This window comes from Ursus arctos, unplaced genomic scaffold (assembly GCF_023065955.2).
Source record: "Ursus arctos isolate Adak ecotype North America unplaced genomic scaffold, UrsArc2.0 scaffold_7, whole genome shotgun sequence".
In the NCBI taxonomy this organism is placed as follows: domain Eukaryota; kingdom Metazoa; phylum Chordata; class Mammalia; order Carnivora; family Ursidae; genus Ursus; species Ursus arctos.
In genome coordinates this window covers 51,695,130-51,711,929 of record NW_026623089.1, presented here as the reverse complement: position 1 = coordinate 51,711,929, position 16,800 = coordinate 51,695,130, and the positions used below count along the sequence as shown (strand labels likewise).

Below are 16,800 nucleotides of genomic sequence, written 5' to 3'. Positions count from 1 at the left end.
CTAACTAGCAACGGGACTAATTCGGTAATAAGCCTCCTGGCAAAGAAAAGCCCTGGACCTAATGGCTTCACTGGAGGATTCTACTAAACATTTAAAGAGGAACTAACACCAATCCTTCTCAAACTTTTCCAGAAAAACTGAAGAGGAGGGAATGCTTCCTATTTCATTCTACGAGGCCAGCATTACCCTTACAGCAAAACCAAAGACTCTACAAGAAAACCACAGACCAATATCCCTTGCAAATATCGATGAAAAATCCTCAAGTATTGGAAAACAGAATTCAGCAGCATAACCAAGTGGAATTTATTCCTGGAAAGCAAGGATGTCTCAACATACAAAAATTGATCAATGTAATACACCACACTAAAAGAATAAAGGGAAAAAACACATGATCATCTCAACTGATGTAGAAAAAGTATTTGACAAAATTCAACACTTTTCACAAGAACACTCAACAAATTCGTAGTAAAAAGAAACTAGCTAACCATAAAAAAAGATATACTTGAAAAATCTACAGCAAATATATGCAATGGTGAAAGACTTTAAGATCAAGAACAAAAACAAAGATGCCCACTTTCACTACTTCTATTCAACTTAGTATGGGAGCTCTAGCCAGAGCAATTAGGCAAGAAAAAGTGATAAAAGGCAGCCAAATTGGAAAAGAAGTAAAATGATCTCTTTTTGCAGATTATATTATTATCGTCTATGCAGAAAACCCTAAAGACTACACACACATACACATACACACACACACAGAAAACTGTTATAGCTAAAAAATAAATTCAGCAAATTAGCAAAGGACAGTCAACACACAAAACTCAGCTGCATTTCTACATACTAACAATGAATAATCTGAAAACTACTAAAACAATTTTTTTTGAAGATTTTATTTATTTATTTGAGAGAGAGAGAGCTAGTGAGCAGGAAGGGAGGGACAGAAGGAGAAGCTGACACCCCACTGATCAGGGAGCCCGATGAGGGGCTTGATCCCAGGACCATGGGATCATGACCTGAGCTGAAGGCAGACATTTTAACTGATTGAGCCACCCAGGTGTCCCCGCTAAAACAATTCTAAGAATAAAATACTTTGGAATTAACTTAACCAAGGAGGTGAAAGACTTACACAATGACAAGCACAAAACATTGTTGAAATAAAAGAAGACATAAATAAATGGAAACACATCCCATGTTCATGGATTGGAAAACTTAATACTATTAAAATGGCAGTACTACCCAAACTGATCTACAGATTCATACAATCCCTATCAAAATCCCAATGACATTTTTTGCAGAAATAGAAAAACCCATCCTAAAATTCATATGTAATCTCAAGGGACAGTCAAAACAATCTTGAAAAAGAACAAAACCAAAGAACTCAAACTTCTAGATTTCAAAACTTACTACAAAGCTGTAAGTCATCAGGGGATCCTGGGTGGCTCAGCTGATTAAGTGTATGCCTTCCTCTGCCTTTGGGTCAGGTCATGCTCTCAGGGTCCTAGTATCAAGCCGGCTTCCTGCTCACCAGGGAGTCTGACTCTCCCTCTCCCCTCCCCCCTGCTCATGCTCTAATAAATAAATAAAACCTTAAAAAAAAAAAAAAAAGCTACAGTCATCAGAACAGTGTTGTATTAATATGGCATAAAGATCAATGGACTAGAATGGAGGGCCCAGAAATAAACCCTCACATATATGCTCACATACTTTTTGACAAGGGTGCCAAGACAAATCAATGGGAAGAGGACAGTCTTTTCAACAAATAGTGCTGGAAAAACTGGATATCCACGTGCAAAAAAAAAAAAGAAAAAAAATGAAGTTGGACCCTTATCCTAACACCATACGTAAAAAATATCTCAAAATGGATAAAGGACCTAAATATAAGACCTAAAACAATAAAACTCTTAGGAAGAAAACATAGGAGAAAAGCTTCATGATATTGGATGAGGCATCAATTTCTTGTATATGACCCCTAAAGGCACAGGCAACAAAAGAAAAAATAAATTGGACCTCCTGAAAAATTTAAAATTTCGTGTATCAAAAGACATTATCAACAGAGTAAAAAGGCAACCCACAGAATGGGAGAAAATATTTACAAATCATGTATCTCATAAGGGATTAATATCCAGCATATGCAGACAACTCCTAAAACAACAACAAAAACTAATTAAAGAGTAGGAAAAGACTTCAATAAACATTTCTCCAAGAAAGAAATACAGATGGCTACTAAGCACATGAAAAGATGCTCAACATCACTGATGATTAGGGAAATGCAAAACTACAATGAGATACCACCTCACACCCATATGGACGGCTACTATAAAAAAAAAGACACAATAAGTGTTAGAGAGGAGGTGGAGAAATTGGAACCCTTGTGCACTGTTGGTGGAAATGTAAAATGGTGTATCTACTATGGAAAATAGTATGGCAGTTCCTCAAAAAACTAAAAATAGAATTACCATATGATCCAGCAATTACACTTCTGTGTATACACCCAAAGAATAGGAGGCAGGGTCTTGAAGAGATATCTGCACACCCATGTTCACAGCAGCACTATTCGCACTAGCTAACACATGGAAGCAACCCAAGTGCCCTGCTGATGGATGAAAGGATAAGCAAAATGTGGTATGTATGTATGTATGTATGTATGTATGTATATATATGACGTATTACTTATTCAGCCTTAAAAAGTAAGGAAATTCTGACATTTCCTACAATGTGGATGACCCTTGAAAGCATTATGCTAAGTGAAATAAGTCCATCACAAAAAGACACATACTGTATGATTCCACTTATATGAGGCACTTAGAATAGTCAAAATCATAGAAACAAAGCAAAATGATGGGGCTGGGGAAAGTAGGGGATGGGGAGTTACTGTTTAATGGGTACAGTTTTAGTTTTACAAGATGAAAAGAGCTATGGGGATGGCTGCTAGTGATGGGTGCACAACACTGTGAATATACTTGGTGCCGCTAAACCACACATTTAAAAGTGATAAAGATGGTAAATTTTGTTATATACTTTTTGTACAATAAAAGATCTTTAAAGCAAATTATCATGAAACCAGCTGTAACCTAAATAACAGGTTTTGCTAAAAATAGGTCATTAAAGCAGGATGTTCCATATTATAGAACTTTAAAAATCTGTGTACACCCAATATGTCTTGGTTTTTAAATTATTGAACATAATATAAATTTTGATTATCAATTCCTTTACAACTTTACATAGAAACATTGGATGTTCTGAAGAAAAACATGAGGAAAACCGATTGTTTCTTTTTTCAGGCTAAAAATGCCTACTTAAAGTTAAATCCCTATAATATTAAGCTTTCACAGTAACAAGCTATAAACTTATCTCCCCTGCCAGCTAAGTATAACAAGCTATAAACTTATCCACAACTATTAAGTCCTAGGGAAAGAGAGGGCTGTTTTGTCCTCAAAGACTGTGAAATAAACTAATGTTAAAAGTCTTAAAATACAAAAGTTTTCTTTAGATTAACTGTTCTAATGGACTGAATAGAACAACCAGGTAATAAATGTTTTATAGACTAGAAGAATTCTTACCTGGGAGATTACCCTTTGAGATGGTGTCTGTATCCAAATTGTAGGTGTCCTGGAGACGCAACAGAGCTTTCGCTGCCCCAACCTGATCTTCATCATTAGGGAAGTACTGTCTCTGAATGGTTAGGTTAGAGATAAAGCCTTGAAATTTAAAAAAAAAAAAAAAAAAAAAAAAAAAAAGGAAAAGAAAAAAAAAGACTCTAGAACCTCATAGACTTCCAATTTGCAATATACAGTGTTTATAAGGATTTTATTACAATTTTCTACCACACCATGGAAGTTCCACATGCTCAACAAGAAAAAAACTAAATACACTGAATAAGACTTGAAATACCTCTAACTTATTCAATCTTCCCAAATCCTAATGTCACTTAAGTAATCTGAAGCCACTGCATAAATCATATCATATTAGGTAAAGATCAACATGATAATTGAGTTTTCAGTTACACAAACTAGCCTCCACACAAAATGAATGGATTTATGGATTTAAAAATGACATCCACTGGCAACCAATTACACTTTCAGATAATAGATGGTAAATAAAATGCATGCGCTTAAAGAAAGTTCTATTTTCTTCTTCCATGTGTCACACACTATATAAATATGTAAATATATCAAGTTTGGTAGAATTCTTTGAGGGGGAAAGAGAGATATTAATTATATATTTAAGATCAAGTGAGCTCGTTTACTAAAATATATTTAGATCTGTTAAATTACTGAATATAGTGATCAGCCAAGATTTGTTCTATATAAAATCTAATCTTAATTTTAAAAGGCTTTATATAAAATACAGCAAAAACCAAACTAACAAACTAATTACTGATAATTATATAACCCCTAAGGAGAATGGATGCTAAATACTCAAGGAACCAAAAAAACAAAAAAAGTGATTTAAAATTTTAATATGTGTCATCATATGCAACTAAAAGTTAGGTATGAAACTTCCCTCCCCTCTCATTTACCTATAATCAACTGTGTATTTTGATCAGCAAAAGGCCAGGCATTTTTATGTTAATGAAAATGTACAAATGAACAACTAGCTAGGAGAGGCCTACAGTTCATATCAAGTACATTTTTTAGTTTTAAGACCAACTCCTGGTCACAATGTCCACATGGAATTTTACAAGTTTTACAGATTTTTTATAACCCAAAATAAAATCCAAGAAGTTGCTTAAATCTTTTCCAATAAAAAAGAGGAAAAATATATGTATCATAGCACTATGGGACAACTACCACAGATTTGAGCATCGAAGTCTCAAGGTTTGGGACACCTGGGTGGCTCAGTTGGTTGAGCAGCTGCACTGGGCTCAAGTCATGATCCCAGTCCCGCCCTGGGCTCCTTGCTCAGCAGGGAGCCTGCTTCTCCCTCTGCCTGCTGTCTGCCGCTCCCCCTGCTTGTGCTCTCTCTCTGACAAATAAGGAAGATCTTAAAAAAAAAAAAAAAAGGTCTCAAGGTTTACCTTATAAAAGAACTTAGGTCATAAAGGTCATTACTTGAGAATTTTTTTTTAATTAAGTAAATACATAAACGTGTATGTGTGTGTGTACACATATATACAGGACTTTAAAAATATTCTCATGGTGCTATATAAAAGAGCAAATAATCACCGGTATTTCCCTCTCACCATGAAGTTTTCACAAGTGCTTGCCTTAATTTTTTTTCCTCAAGACTTCCTGTCCTATGCATAATAGTTTACTGCTCAGAAACACTCGCAAGCACCCTTGGAGTATTTTCATTTACATAGTTAACTCGGTTCTCTGCCTCTTTCTTGCTTTTCTTCATTCCACCTGCAGTCACTGAACAAATAGTATGTCTAAGCATATTCCCTCTAGTTCTTAAATTCCAGACTTAGTTTTCTGTGTCTGTTACTAAAATATCTAAAACACCTCAATACTCCAAATGCAATTTTGTTTTAATTAGAAAGACCTTCATTGTTACTGTTTCCAGTCTTAGTTTTGAAATTTATTGCCTACGTAAAAGAAGTCTAAGATTCAAAGTACTATGTAGAACACATCTAACACTTTTCCTTATAGTACCACTTCCAATACATTAACAATTGATGAGAAGATAGAGATATACGCATAAATTTTTGAAGTCTGAAGGTAATCCTAAAATGGGAAAGGATTACTCTCAGAAATGAAGCTATATGCCAGATAACTGATTTTCACTTTTGTAAATTTCAAAGCAAAAGGCACCAGTGCTAGTCATCAACAACAGAAATTACTTTTTTTTTTTAAACACTAAAGTTATTTTTATTTGTTTCCAGTTTTTATTCCCTTTTTTTAAAATCAAGGAATTCGGGATCTAGACTAACTCCAGTCAAACCAAACACACCCCTGCAACAATTCAGTTACAACACTGAACACTTCAAGTTCTGGGAAATGAATTTATTAGTATTGGCATTTCCACACCTAACAGCAATATTGTCTTACTTTTTTTGGCACTTTAGTCTTACCATGTGACTTACCATCTGACATATCCTTAAGGACCAGATTCTCCAACTCACTCCATTCAGTGTTCAGACGTTTCATTAATTTGAATGCATTTACTGGATGCCCAACAAATCCTTCCGGATCTTTTGTCGCTGTGCTGGTTAGTCTATCTAACTTCTCTGCCCATCTATAAATGTAAGACACATAAATGGAGAACACATATACTTAATCAGGAAGAACACAATTTAATAAAGCACTCGGAAAAAGAGAAAAGACTAAATTAGAGGTTTTTGAGTGAAAACTATATTCAAAAACTCTTTTTAAAGTAAAATTATAGGTTTTTTTAAAAAAGCAAGACTGTTATGGGTAAAATCTATCTTGGTAAAATCAAAATGTAACAAATCCTTTTCTTTTAGTTTTGTTCCTCTCAAATGGTTACAGTAAATGGAACCTATCTTAGAAAAGGTGTGTTGGATCCCTCTAGTAAGGATCTAAAAATTCATCTCCCCACAGGTCCTTAAAGTCAAATAATTGATTATTATAAAGTACAAATTAGCCCAATGGAAATTCAGTTACATGTTCATTTAAATTAAACTTATACCAAAATTTTACATTCAAATACCCAAAAACCATATTTTAAAACAAACAAAAAAACCCTGAATACTCAGCTACTCACTAAACAAAAGGCATGAATTCTCACATCAGGATTAACTCTGAACCTGAGTCAGTTAAAAATAAATTAGCAGGTAAGGAAAAACTGTATCAATTAATTATTAATAATTAACAATACTTATTGTAATCTCTAGAATGGAACCATAGGAGTGAAGGATACATAGAATTGGAAAACTGCTCTAGAAGATGACTTGATTAGGGAGATTAGAGGAAGACAGAAGATATTAGCAACCATTTTTAAAAATTGTCAGTCAACACCCATACCCATTTATAGCCTTATCTCAATCCATGTTCCTCGACCTAAACTCTTGGCCCAGGCCTAACCCTTGTTTTCTGTGCTCCTATTTTAGCCATTTCAGTGGGCTTTTAAGACAGGTGGCTTCCATTTCCACTCAAAGAATGTTTTAGCTCTAGAATAAAAATATCCAGGTGGAGTCAGAATCATAATAAGTAGCACACTTCGCTTACTTTTTTATTTGTTCTAATTTGTCTTCTTCTGCCTTAATATAGTCTTTCAGAGAAGTCACCAGATCTTTCTCAGTATGGATCAAATCAGTCATCTGACCTAGAAGGAGGAGAAGGGAAGGTTATCAACTATCTACACTGGGCAACAAAAGCATTTTAGAATAATTTTAAAATGATCAAGAATTCTTGGAGAAGATTTAACTGGTATCAAACACAGATACGTTGGAGAAAACAACTTTTTTCTTTTTTTTTCTTTTTTACTAGATAAACAAAGACACTTGTGAAGTTCCAATTCTAATTTTCAAGCTACTTCATTTTGCAAATTGGACCATATTGGCAAATTCATCTAAAAATTTATTTTTAAATTACAAAACACTACTTTTTCTTCTTTCCTACCTCTACCTCTGTTGACACCTTTTTTTGTTCTTGAGACTAATTAGAATTAATTTTTTATTCAATAAACTAAAACCACACTAACAAAAGGTATACTTCACAAATTAAATTTAAACCATCCATGTTTAGTTATTTATAATGGGATAAGAAGACTCATTTTATATTCCAAAATTAGATGTCATAAATATAATACTTGTGTTTTAGTTAGCACTATGATCACACAAGGGTAAAACTGGTTAACAGCATCAAGGAAAACATTTTATTTAAGGCAGATGAAGTGCGCAAATAGGAAAATATATAAAGATACACATCAAACACGAAAAATATTTCTGGGGGAAAGAGGACATATAGAAGTCTTACATTCTATGTATTTTTGTTTGTTTCTTCTTTAATCATATGCTATTTTAGTAATACTTTCAAAGATTTTCTTAAATTATGATGTTGAAAAAAGATAACTTGTGTTCATAGCAGATTCTTAAATGGAAAAAGCAGGTCATGAAATAATGTGCAATGTATTATTTATACCTGTGCATTAAAAAAAGATTGTATTGGGGTACCTGGGTGGCTCAGTTGGTTAAGCGACTGCCTTCGGCTCAGGTCATGATACTGGAGTCCCAGGATTGAGTCCTGCATCAGGCTCCCTGCTCAGCAGGGAGTCTGCTTCTCTCTCTGACCCTCCCCCCTCTCATGCTCTCTCTCTCTCTCTCAAATAAATAAAATCTTAAAAAAAAAAAAACTTAAAAAAAAGACTATTAAATTATTTGCTGAGTGGACTCATTAACAAAGAATTTTCTTGGTATGCTTTTCTAAATTTTCTTAAGTTCTAACCTGAAAATGTACTGCTTTTGTAATCAGAAAAAAAAAATCTTTAAATTTAAAAAACAGACTTGTAGAGGGGAAGGAACTAAATCAATGCTTCAGTCTCTGGCAATACACTGTATTTGTTTTTACTGATTTAAAAACACTAAAAAAAATGGGCACCTGGGTGGGTCAGTCAGTTAAGCATCTGCCTTCAGCTCGGGTCATCATTCCAGGATCCTGGGATGGAGCCGCATCGGGCTCCCTGCTGAGCAGGGAGCCTGCTTCTCCCTCTACCTTGCTTATCTCCCTCTCCCTTGCTGCTCCCCTTGCTTATTCTCTCTCTCTGTGTCAAATAAATAAATAAAATCTTTTAAAAAACCCACACTAAAAAATGGAAAATTTTAAATGCAACATCAATACAAACCAAAAAATAGTAAGACTTACCAATTGAAGTAAAAAAGCCTGGATGGGCCAAAGACTGGGGAAGTAGAATCCCTACAATTAAAATACACCAGATCATCTTGGAACACTTAATTTTTCAGGTTCACACACCTACAAGAGAAATATGGCCATTAAAACAACAAAACGTAGGGTAGTAAAAGTTCCTAACCGATTTTTCCTGCGAACAAAATGTAAGTCAGACACTAAGGTTGCCCATAGACTGTTGTTAACTCTTGTAAGTTGATTTAATAACTTAATCAATAAGAGCTACTATCTTGTTTTTCATATATCTAGAGTACTAACTTTACATTCCATGTTAAAGAAAAATATAAAGGTTTGTTATCTCCTGAGAATTTATGCTTAAAAATTCAACCCAAGTTTGTTTTCTCCTTAGCTACTACTACAATTAGAGTGATTAGATAGTAACTCTTTCATATAGTGAGAAAAATAAGTTTTCTGTTATCTATGTCTAAACTATGAATTTCCCATAAAAATACACTACTTCATTAAAGTAATTTAACTTAAACATTACCAAAATACATTCTGAAATCTTCAAATATGTTTTAAAGAGAAAAAAAAGTTTTCAGAGCCACTGATTTATCCTTTAAATTTCTAACTTGTTCCATGTTTTCCCTACATGCCTTTCAATTTTAAAATAAGTTCAATTAAAAGTTGTACATTTTCAGGGCGCCTGGGTGGCTCAGCTGGTTAAGCGTCTGACTCTTGATCTAAACTCAGGTCTTGATCTCAAGGTCATGAGTTCAAGCCCAGTGTTGGGCTCTATGCTGGACATGGAACCTACTTTAAAAAAAAAAAAAAAGTAGATTTTTGGGGTGATGAAAACGTTCTAAAATTGACTGTGGTGACTGATGGTTGAAGAACATTGTAAAAGTACTAAAAACCACTGAATCATGACCATTAAATGGGTGAATTGTATGGTACATGAATTATATCTCAATAAAGCTGTTATTTTTAAAAAGTTGTACAGAATCCAAAATGAATAAACAGCCTTGTCGATTTAAGCTAGTAATTTCTCTCAAAGGACCTAGTGTTGAGGTTTTCCTTTCTACTGTGTTCTATGTAAAAATTCTTAGCCTAGTACACAGCTATGGATTTTTTTTTTAAGTTGGCAGCAAAGCCCTTCTGTATTTTTTCTTTGTCCCTGGTAGCACTGACTTTTCTAGAACGAGTTCTTCACAGCAGATGCAAATCAACTAACCATCAGAAAGATTTTACCCTTCTTTCCCAAATGTACTGACAGCACTTTTCTAGCTCCTTTACCATCACATACACGGACTTTTTAAGTCCTCCTTATTACCTTCCAGAAGAGAAAGTTACTATTATAGAACCTCTTGCCCCAGTAACAGGCTCCCATTGGTTACTCTCCTTGTCTCCCTATTCCTCTTTGAGCCGGCACTTCTGACTATTTCCAAGTGACTTCACTTAAACCAACAGGTTCAAGTCCACATTGGAAAGCTCCCTATTCCGCCAAAACAAACAAACAAAAACAAAAAACAAAACAAAACCAAAAAAAAAAAAAAAAAAAAAAAAAAAACCCCTTTCCCCTTCTTGAGTCTCAGTAAAAAATAGATCACCACAGAAACTGACATTCTCTTTCCTCAAGTTTGCCACAAGCTCCCAGATACTTCCAGAACCACACAGTAGTGAAATACACTGCTCTCTTGGCTGCTTTACAGTAACTCTTTGGGAAGGCTTCTAGAATGCAGCAGATGCGGACACTTCCTCTCCTGGGCTCTTGCCAAAGCACAAGGCTTTTTCAAAATCCTGGGCTGTCTGAAAAGTCTAGAATCTTCTCACTGTTTACACAGATTTCTGTCATAATTTTCTTCATGAATAAATGTTATTTCCAGAAAATAAAATGCTTTTGCTATACTAACAAAAGGCTAATCAGAAATGCTGTTAAATGTTAAACTCTGATAAGAAAGTTTAGATTTGTCAGGTAAGAGGGTATTTTTTCATAGCTAAAATATATTTTGTAACTCAAGTTTTTTTGGTCATCTTTCATTGTCCTTAAATCCCTCAATGAATCAAGAACCATTAGCCTACAGAAATCACTAAAGTTTGAAAACTGCATTTTAACAATGATAGAACTTAGATAGAAATTCAAAGCATTAATCAAATGAAGAATAAATATACCTTTTTCATGCTGCAAAATAAATTCTAGATGGATTAACAAAAAGTTACTAGATCTCTAAAAGGAGAAAAGAATCTCTAAACTTTAAAAAAGATAAAACAAATAACCTATCAAAAGCCAGACGGAATTCAAATACACAAAATAATCTAGGCTTCTATGTGTTTTTTTAAAAACCCAGAAACAGGGCACCTGGGTGTCTCAGTCGGTTAAGTGCCTGACTCTTGATTTCGGTTCAGGTCATGGTCTCAGGGTCCTAAGATGGAGCCCCACGTCAGGCTCTGTGCTGAGCATGGAGCCTGCTTGAGATTCTCTCTCCCCTTCCCTGCTCACACACAGCACACATGCTCTATCAAAAACAACAAAACAAAACGAAAAGCCCCAAAAAAACGAAAACCAAAACCAAAACCCTATAAACTACAAATTAGGAAACTAAAGAAAATGGAACTCATTTAAGGAGCTCATACAAATCAGTAAGAAAAACACTAAGATATTAACAGAAAAGTAGATTAACAATGCAGAAAGTCACAAAAGAACTAAAAATAGTTTTAAAAGTTCACTCAGTTATCAAAGACCCATTTTTGTCCTTCAAATGAACAATTAAATTTAACAAATTTATAATTCAAAATATCTAATGATGGTACTATATATATGTCAAGGAACTTGAGTATATTCTTTAACTTGTGAATTTAAATGAAAACACAAAATTTAAACATGAACAAACTCACATTCATTGCTGGTGAGAATGCAAAGTGGTAAAGCCATCTTGGAAGACGGTTTGGCAGTTTCTTAAAAAATCATACTCTTACCATATAATCTGGCAACTGTTCTCCTTTGTATTTACTCAAAAAAGTTGAAAACTTATGTCTACACCAAAACCTGCACATGGATATTTCTAGATTTCTTCATAATGGACAAAACTTGGAAGAACCAAGACGTCCTTTAGTAGGTAAATGGATAAACGGGCACATCCAGACAATGGAATATTATTCAATGCTAAAAGGAAGTGAGCTATCAAGCCATGAAAAGACATGGAAGAATCTTAAATGAGTATTTCTAAGTAAAAAAAAGCCAATCTGAAAAGGCTATGTACTGTAGGATTCCAAAAAAAAAGACATTCTGGAACTATGAAGATGGTAAAAAGATCTATGGTTGGGAGATGGGAGGATGAAGAGATGGAGCACAGCAGATTTTTAGGGCAGTGGAAATATTCTGTATTATATCATAATGATAAATACATCATTTATTTTTGGACATACATTTGTCCAAATCCACAGAATATATAACACCAAGAGTGAATGGGTAATGTAAATAAACCATGTATGAACTTTGGGTAATTATAATGTGTCAATGTAGATTCAATCAAGTATAACAAATGTACCACTCTGGTGTGGGATGTTGAGGCTACCCATGTGTGGGGGTAGGGGTTTTTGGGAAATCTCTGTACTGTCCTCTCAATTTTGCTGTGAACCTAAAATTTCTTTTAAAAAATAAAGTCTTAAAATAAATTAACCTCGTACAACCCTGGTGGAATCTGTGTTGAATTAGATTAAGTTTCCACTACTCTGACAGAAAGTCATAAATAAATATGGATCAAAACAAAAAAAAAATTAATACCGTAATATGATCCTAACTATGCATGAAAATATACAGAGGAAATTCACCAAAATGTAGTTGTTCCTGGACAACAGAACATTAGGTAATTTTTTTCTATTTCTCTGTATTTTCCAGATGTCCTAGGGTATATTTACTTTTATAGTGACAAAAAATTAACTCTATACAAAATCATAAACATACAATAATAATAAAACATCAACATATTATTTATGTCACCCTAAGCTTTTAATGAAGTGGTTAACTACTCTCTAATACAAAAAAGTAGCTAACAAATACTATCCCCATTTGTGCCTGTTCTACGTTCTAACTATATAAGCCTCCAGATTTCTCTCTCTGCTACAAAGATAGGAAGTTTATATGAAAGCAACCCAAATACCCAGCCATGAACTACATTGTCAGAGTAGCACACTTTTCTATTATCCTTCCTCTTACAGACAGACATATGATGTGGGCTAAGCCAGTCACTGACATAACATTCGAGGGGTGGGTTTGTGAAGTGGTACAAAGCAGCTCCTTCTAGAGTTGCTCAGCTCATAGGATTTGAATTTGGAGCTGCCTGTGATGATCTTTTCCACTTGTCAAGGACACATAGGAGCCCAATCTATAAACAGAATAAAGTCATCGAGAGACAAACAATTCCAAGCTCTATAGCCCTGATTCTTTCCAATTATTGCTTTGAATCTGTGAGCTACCCCAATAATCTTCCAACCCAGTAAAGGGAGACTCTAAATTCCCTTTTTAAGGAATTTTAAACTACATCAAGTTGGATTTCTTTTTTTTTTTTAAGATTTTATTTATTTATTTGACAGAGATAGAGACAGCCAGCGAGAGAGGGAACACAAGCAGGGGGAGTGGGAGAGGAAGAAGCAGGCTCATAACGGAGGAGCCTGATGTGGGACTCGATCCTAGAACGCTGGGATCACGCCCTGAGCTGAAGGCAGACGCTTAATCGCTGTGCCACCCAGGCGCCCCTCAAGTTGGATTTCTAACATTTGCAATATAAAGATCAGACCCACACAGCATTACTCCAAACACAGTACTACACCAACCAAATGAAGATAGCCCTATATAGCAATGGTTCTCAAACATTAGCTATATCAGAATCACCTAAAGGTCTGAGGCATGTAGATAATTTACACAAGTTCTTAGATGATGGTGATGCTGCTGGCCTGGGGATCACACTTTGAAAACCACCAGATACAAACATCCCTTAAAATCACACAAAAGGTGCTTTCTACCTTTAAAAGAGTAAAATTTTACTTTATTTTTTGAAAAATATAATTGAATTTCTAATTATTCTAGTGAATAGTTCCTTTAATCTCTCTCTCTCTCTCTCTTTTTTTTTTTTTAAGTAGGCTCCATGCCCAACTCGGATCCCAACATGGGGCTCAAACTCACAACTGTGAGATCAAGACCTGAGCTGAGATCAAGAGTCAGATCCACAACCATCTGAGCTACTCAGGACCCCCTCCTCCAATCTCTTTTAATACCAGATACTTGTTAATAAGCAAGCATATCTTTATCAATCACAGGTTTGTAAAACAATGGTTTCCTTACTTCTGATGTCTCACTTCCATTCATTTCCATCTTCATTCAGTTAGCAGCTTGCAAAGCAAATCACTATAAGCATCTAAGAGTCAAGCATCCTAAAAGACAATGGAGTTTTATCAAAAACTATAAGATAGAGGGGCTCCTGGCTGGCTCAGGCGGTAAAACATGAGACTCTTGATCTCAGGGTTGTGAGTTTGAGCTCCACAATGGGTGTAGAGGTTACTTAAAAATAAATTTTTTAAAAAAAATTTTTAAATACTAATATACAAATGTCTCCTGTTCTAAATCCTTAAACAAGCTTGAAATAGAATGTAAATGGGTTAAGGAGGATGCAAGGAAGGTAAACCTCAGCTCCTTGAAAAGACTGGGAAAGAAAGAAAGAAAGAAAGAAAGAAAGAAAGAAAGAAAGAAAGAAAGAAAGAAAGAAAGAAAAGCCAAAGGGGAGTCAAAGATACAAAGAAAGAAAGAAAGAAAGAAAGAGAGAGAGAGAAGAAAGAGAGAGAGAGAGAGAGAGAGAGAGAAAGAAAAAGAAAGAGAAAAGAAAAGCCAAAGGGGAGTCAAAGATACAAAGATAAATTCATGCTAGCATCAAATGTAGTATGGAAACGCTACAGATAAATTACTGATATTTTGGTTCTTGGTTAGATGGTAGGTTCATGAATGCTTATTACCTACTTTTTATAACAAATGTATATTATACATGTTTAATATGCATGAATATTATATTTTAGAAACTATAAGGAAAAAAGAATATGGAAGAAATCTTTCTGGAAAACATATTCTCAGGTAAGCCAGATAAAAATAAACAGCAAAGTATAATATCTATCCAAAACTTTCCCTACAGTCCTTCTCCCAGGAAAGTCCAGTCCCACACATTCACAGGTCAATCAAACCTGGGAACAGATTTTAAAACAGTTCTACTACATTGTAAATATTTACAACTTTGAGTTATCAGGATTCATTGAATTGTATGTACAAGTTATTTAATGAATTACTAGGAACAGGGTATCTGGCAAATAACTCTAGTAGCCTTTCAGTCTAACATTTTTCTTCCAAGAAAAAAATTGCAACATTTTAAAAAGTTGGTCTTTCCCAGATAAATCATTAAAAATTAATAAGGCCAACTAAAGAATGTTTGATATTCTAATCTAAACTTTCTCTGACACTAAAAATTTTCCACAGATCTCCTAGCAGTCTCTCCATACCTTTCACAACTGTTCCAAATCTTCTTTTAGAGGGCTCCAGCTTAAATTTATTTAACCTCATACAAATCCCACATTCAACTGTTGGTATTCCTAACATCTGCGTTAGACTTTAAATTTTTTTTTTTTAACAGTTTTTATAGTGAATGCAAAAAACCAGCACAAATCCAGGCTTCTAATTCAGGCTATAACAATGTGGTGCATATCAAGACTTGGCATGTCTCTTCCATCTAAGTAGGATGGATTTTCTAAGACAACTAAGAGTACTTACTAATAGAACTAGTTATATTTCTGTTCTTCCTTATAATCCCTCTGGCAAATTGCCATTTGTTTTAACTTAACACCATAAATTCCAGTCATACTTATGCTCCCAAAGAGAGTAAGCCACATCTCTAACACATACAATCTGACGGACTAAGTGCTTTAATGGCTATGACTAACTTTTCTATCAAAAACTCAGAAATCATGTTAGCTTTCCCACAGCTTTCTGTACTTGAGCAGTGAACCCAGTCATTGATATAATTCCAGCTGAACAACATTTTGAAATTCGGTTGGAAAGAAGCTCTAAATCAAGATATTAGCCTTAACTGACGTACAATATAGTCTGTCTTTTGGAGATTCTTTTCCTTGTCAGAAAGAACTGAATATAATATCATTTCAAAAACACACACCTATTTTTGCCTATATGCTGCCTCTACCACCACTACTCTCTTTCTTCTAGAAACTGCCCCCTTCTACCTTTTTTACTGCCTCAATCTACCTTTAATTCATCCTCATAGTTTCATCAGTCATGTTATACAGCATGATACTTCTCCCTCACCAAGTGACCAAAGTTCTTTCCTGGAAATTTTGAAAATAAAATTGAGAAAAAAAGGGCAGGCACTCTTTGAATGCCTGAATTATATAAAGCCTCAGGAGAAGTAATGGACCAGATTTTGACATATAGGTCAAAACGTAAATGAAGTTTATCTGGAAAGAATAAAAAGCAAAGCAAATATACAGAGAGGAAGATAGACAAGAGAAGAAAACATTCTGATGTTCCTGATATTCTTGAAATCTAATCACATTCTGGACTTCAATTGTTAAACAACTCCCTATCCCCACAATACTTACATAAATTCCACTGTATCTTAGTATGAGTTGGGTTTCTGTTTAACCCAGAGTCCTAATTGTTTGTCTAACCCTGCAGTTAATATTTTTGTAGGCAAAATAAATAATAAGGTAATTTTTTGGCTTGTTAGAAATCCAATAAGTGCCACTTCTATATCAAAGATAGAGTTTACAGTAAATATTTTAATCCATTTTTTAAAAAGATTTGAATTGGAACTTGGATTCAAAATTGAATTTAAACTTGCTTTGTTTTTCTTTACCAGTATTCTACCTCACCTTTACTTCTGTGATGGTTATATTGCCTAGTAAGCACACCTGTGGTTGTGAAAATAGCATAGCAAAAAAGAAAATCCCCAGTTATTGATGCACTAGATTTGTGTATGTCTTTTAAGTAGTTCTAGTTTCCACT

General features: G+C 34.4%; 1 protein-coding gene across 7 annotated transcripts in view; it reads right to left on the bottom strand.

The window, feature by feature from the left end:
• P4HA1 (prolyl 4-hydroxylase subunit alpha 1) overlaps window positions 1-16,800 on the bottom strand; it is a 100,847-nt gene that overhangs the window by 77,521 nt on the left and 6,526 nt on the right. For 4 of the 7 annotated variants that reach the window (XM_057308793.1, XM_026504440.4, XM_057308792.1 and 1 more), the window contains exons 2-5: window positions 8,763-8,870; window positions 7,128-7,224; window positions 6,023-6,174; window positions 3,558-3,695 (exon numbers count right to left, since the gene is read on the bottom strand). In XM_057308793.1, coding sequence (XP_057164776.1) covers window positions 3,558-3,695; window positions 6,023-6,174; window positions 7,128-7,224; window positions 8,763-8,838 — 463 coding nt within the window. In that variant the 5' untranslated portion in view covers window positions 8,839-8,870. Of the gene's footprint in view, window positions 1-3,557; window positions 3,696-6,022; window positions 6,175-7,127; window positions 7,225-8,762; window positions 8,871-14,085; window positions 14,188-16,800 lie in introns of those variants that run through there. The other 3 variants (XM_057308796.1, XM_057308795.1, XM_057308794.1) reach the window with 2 other exon arrangements.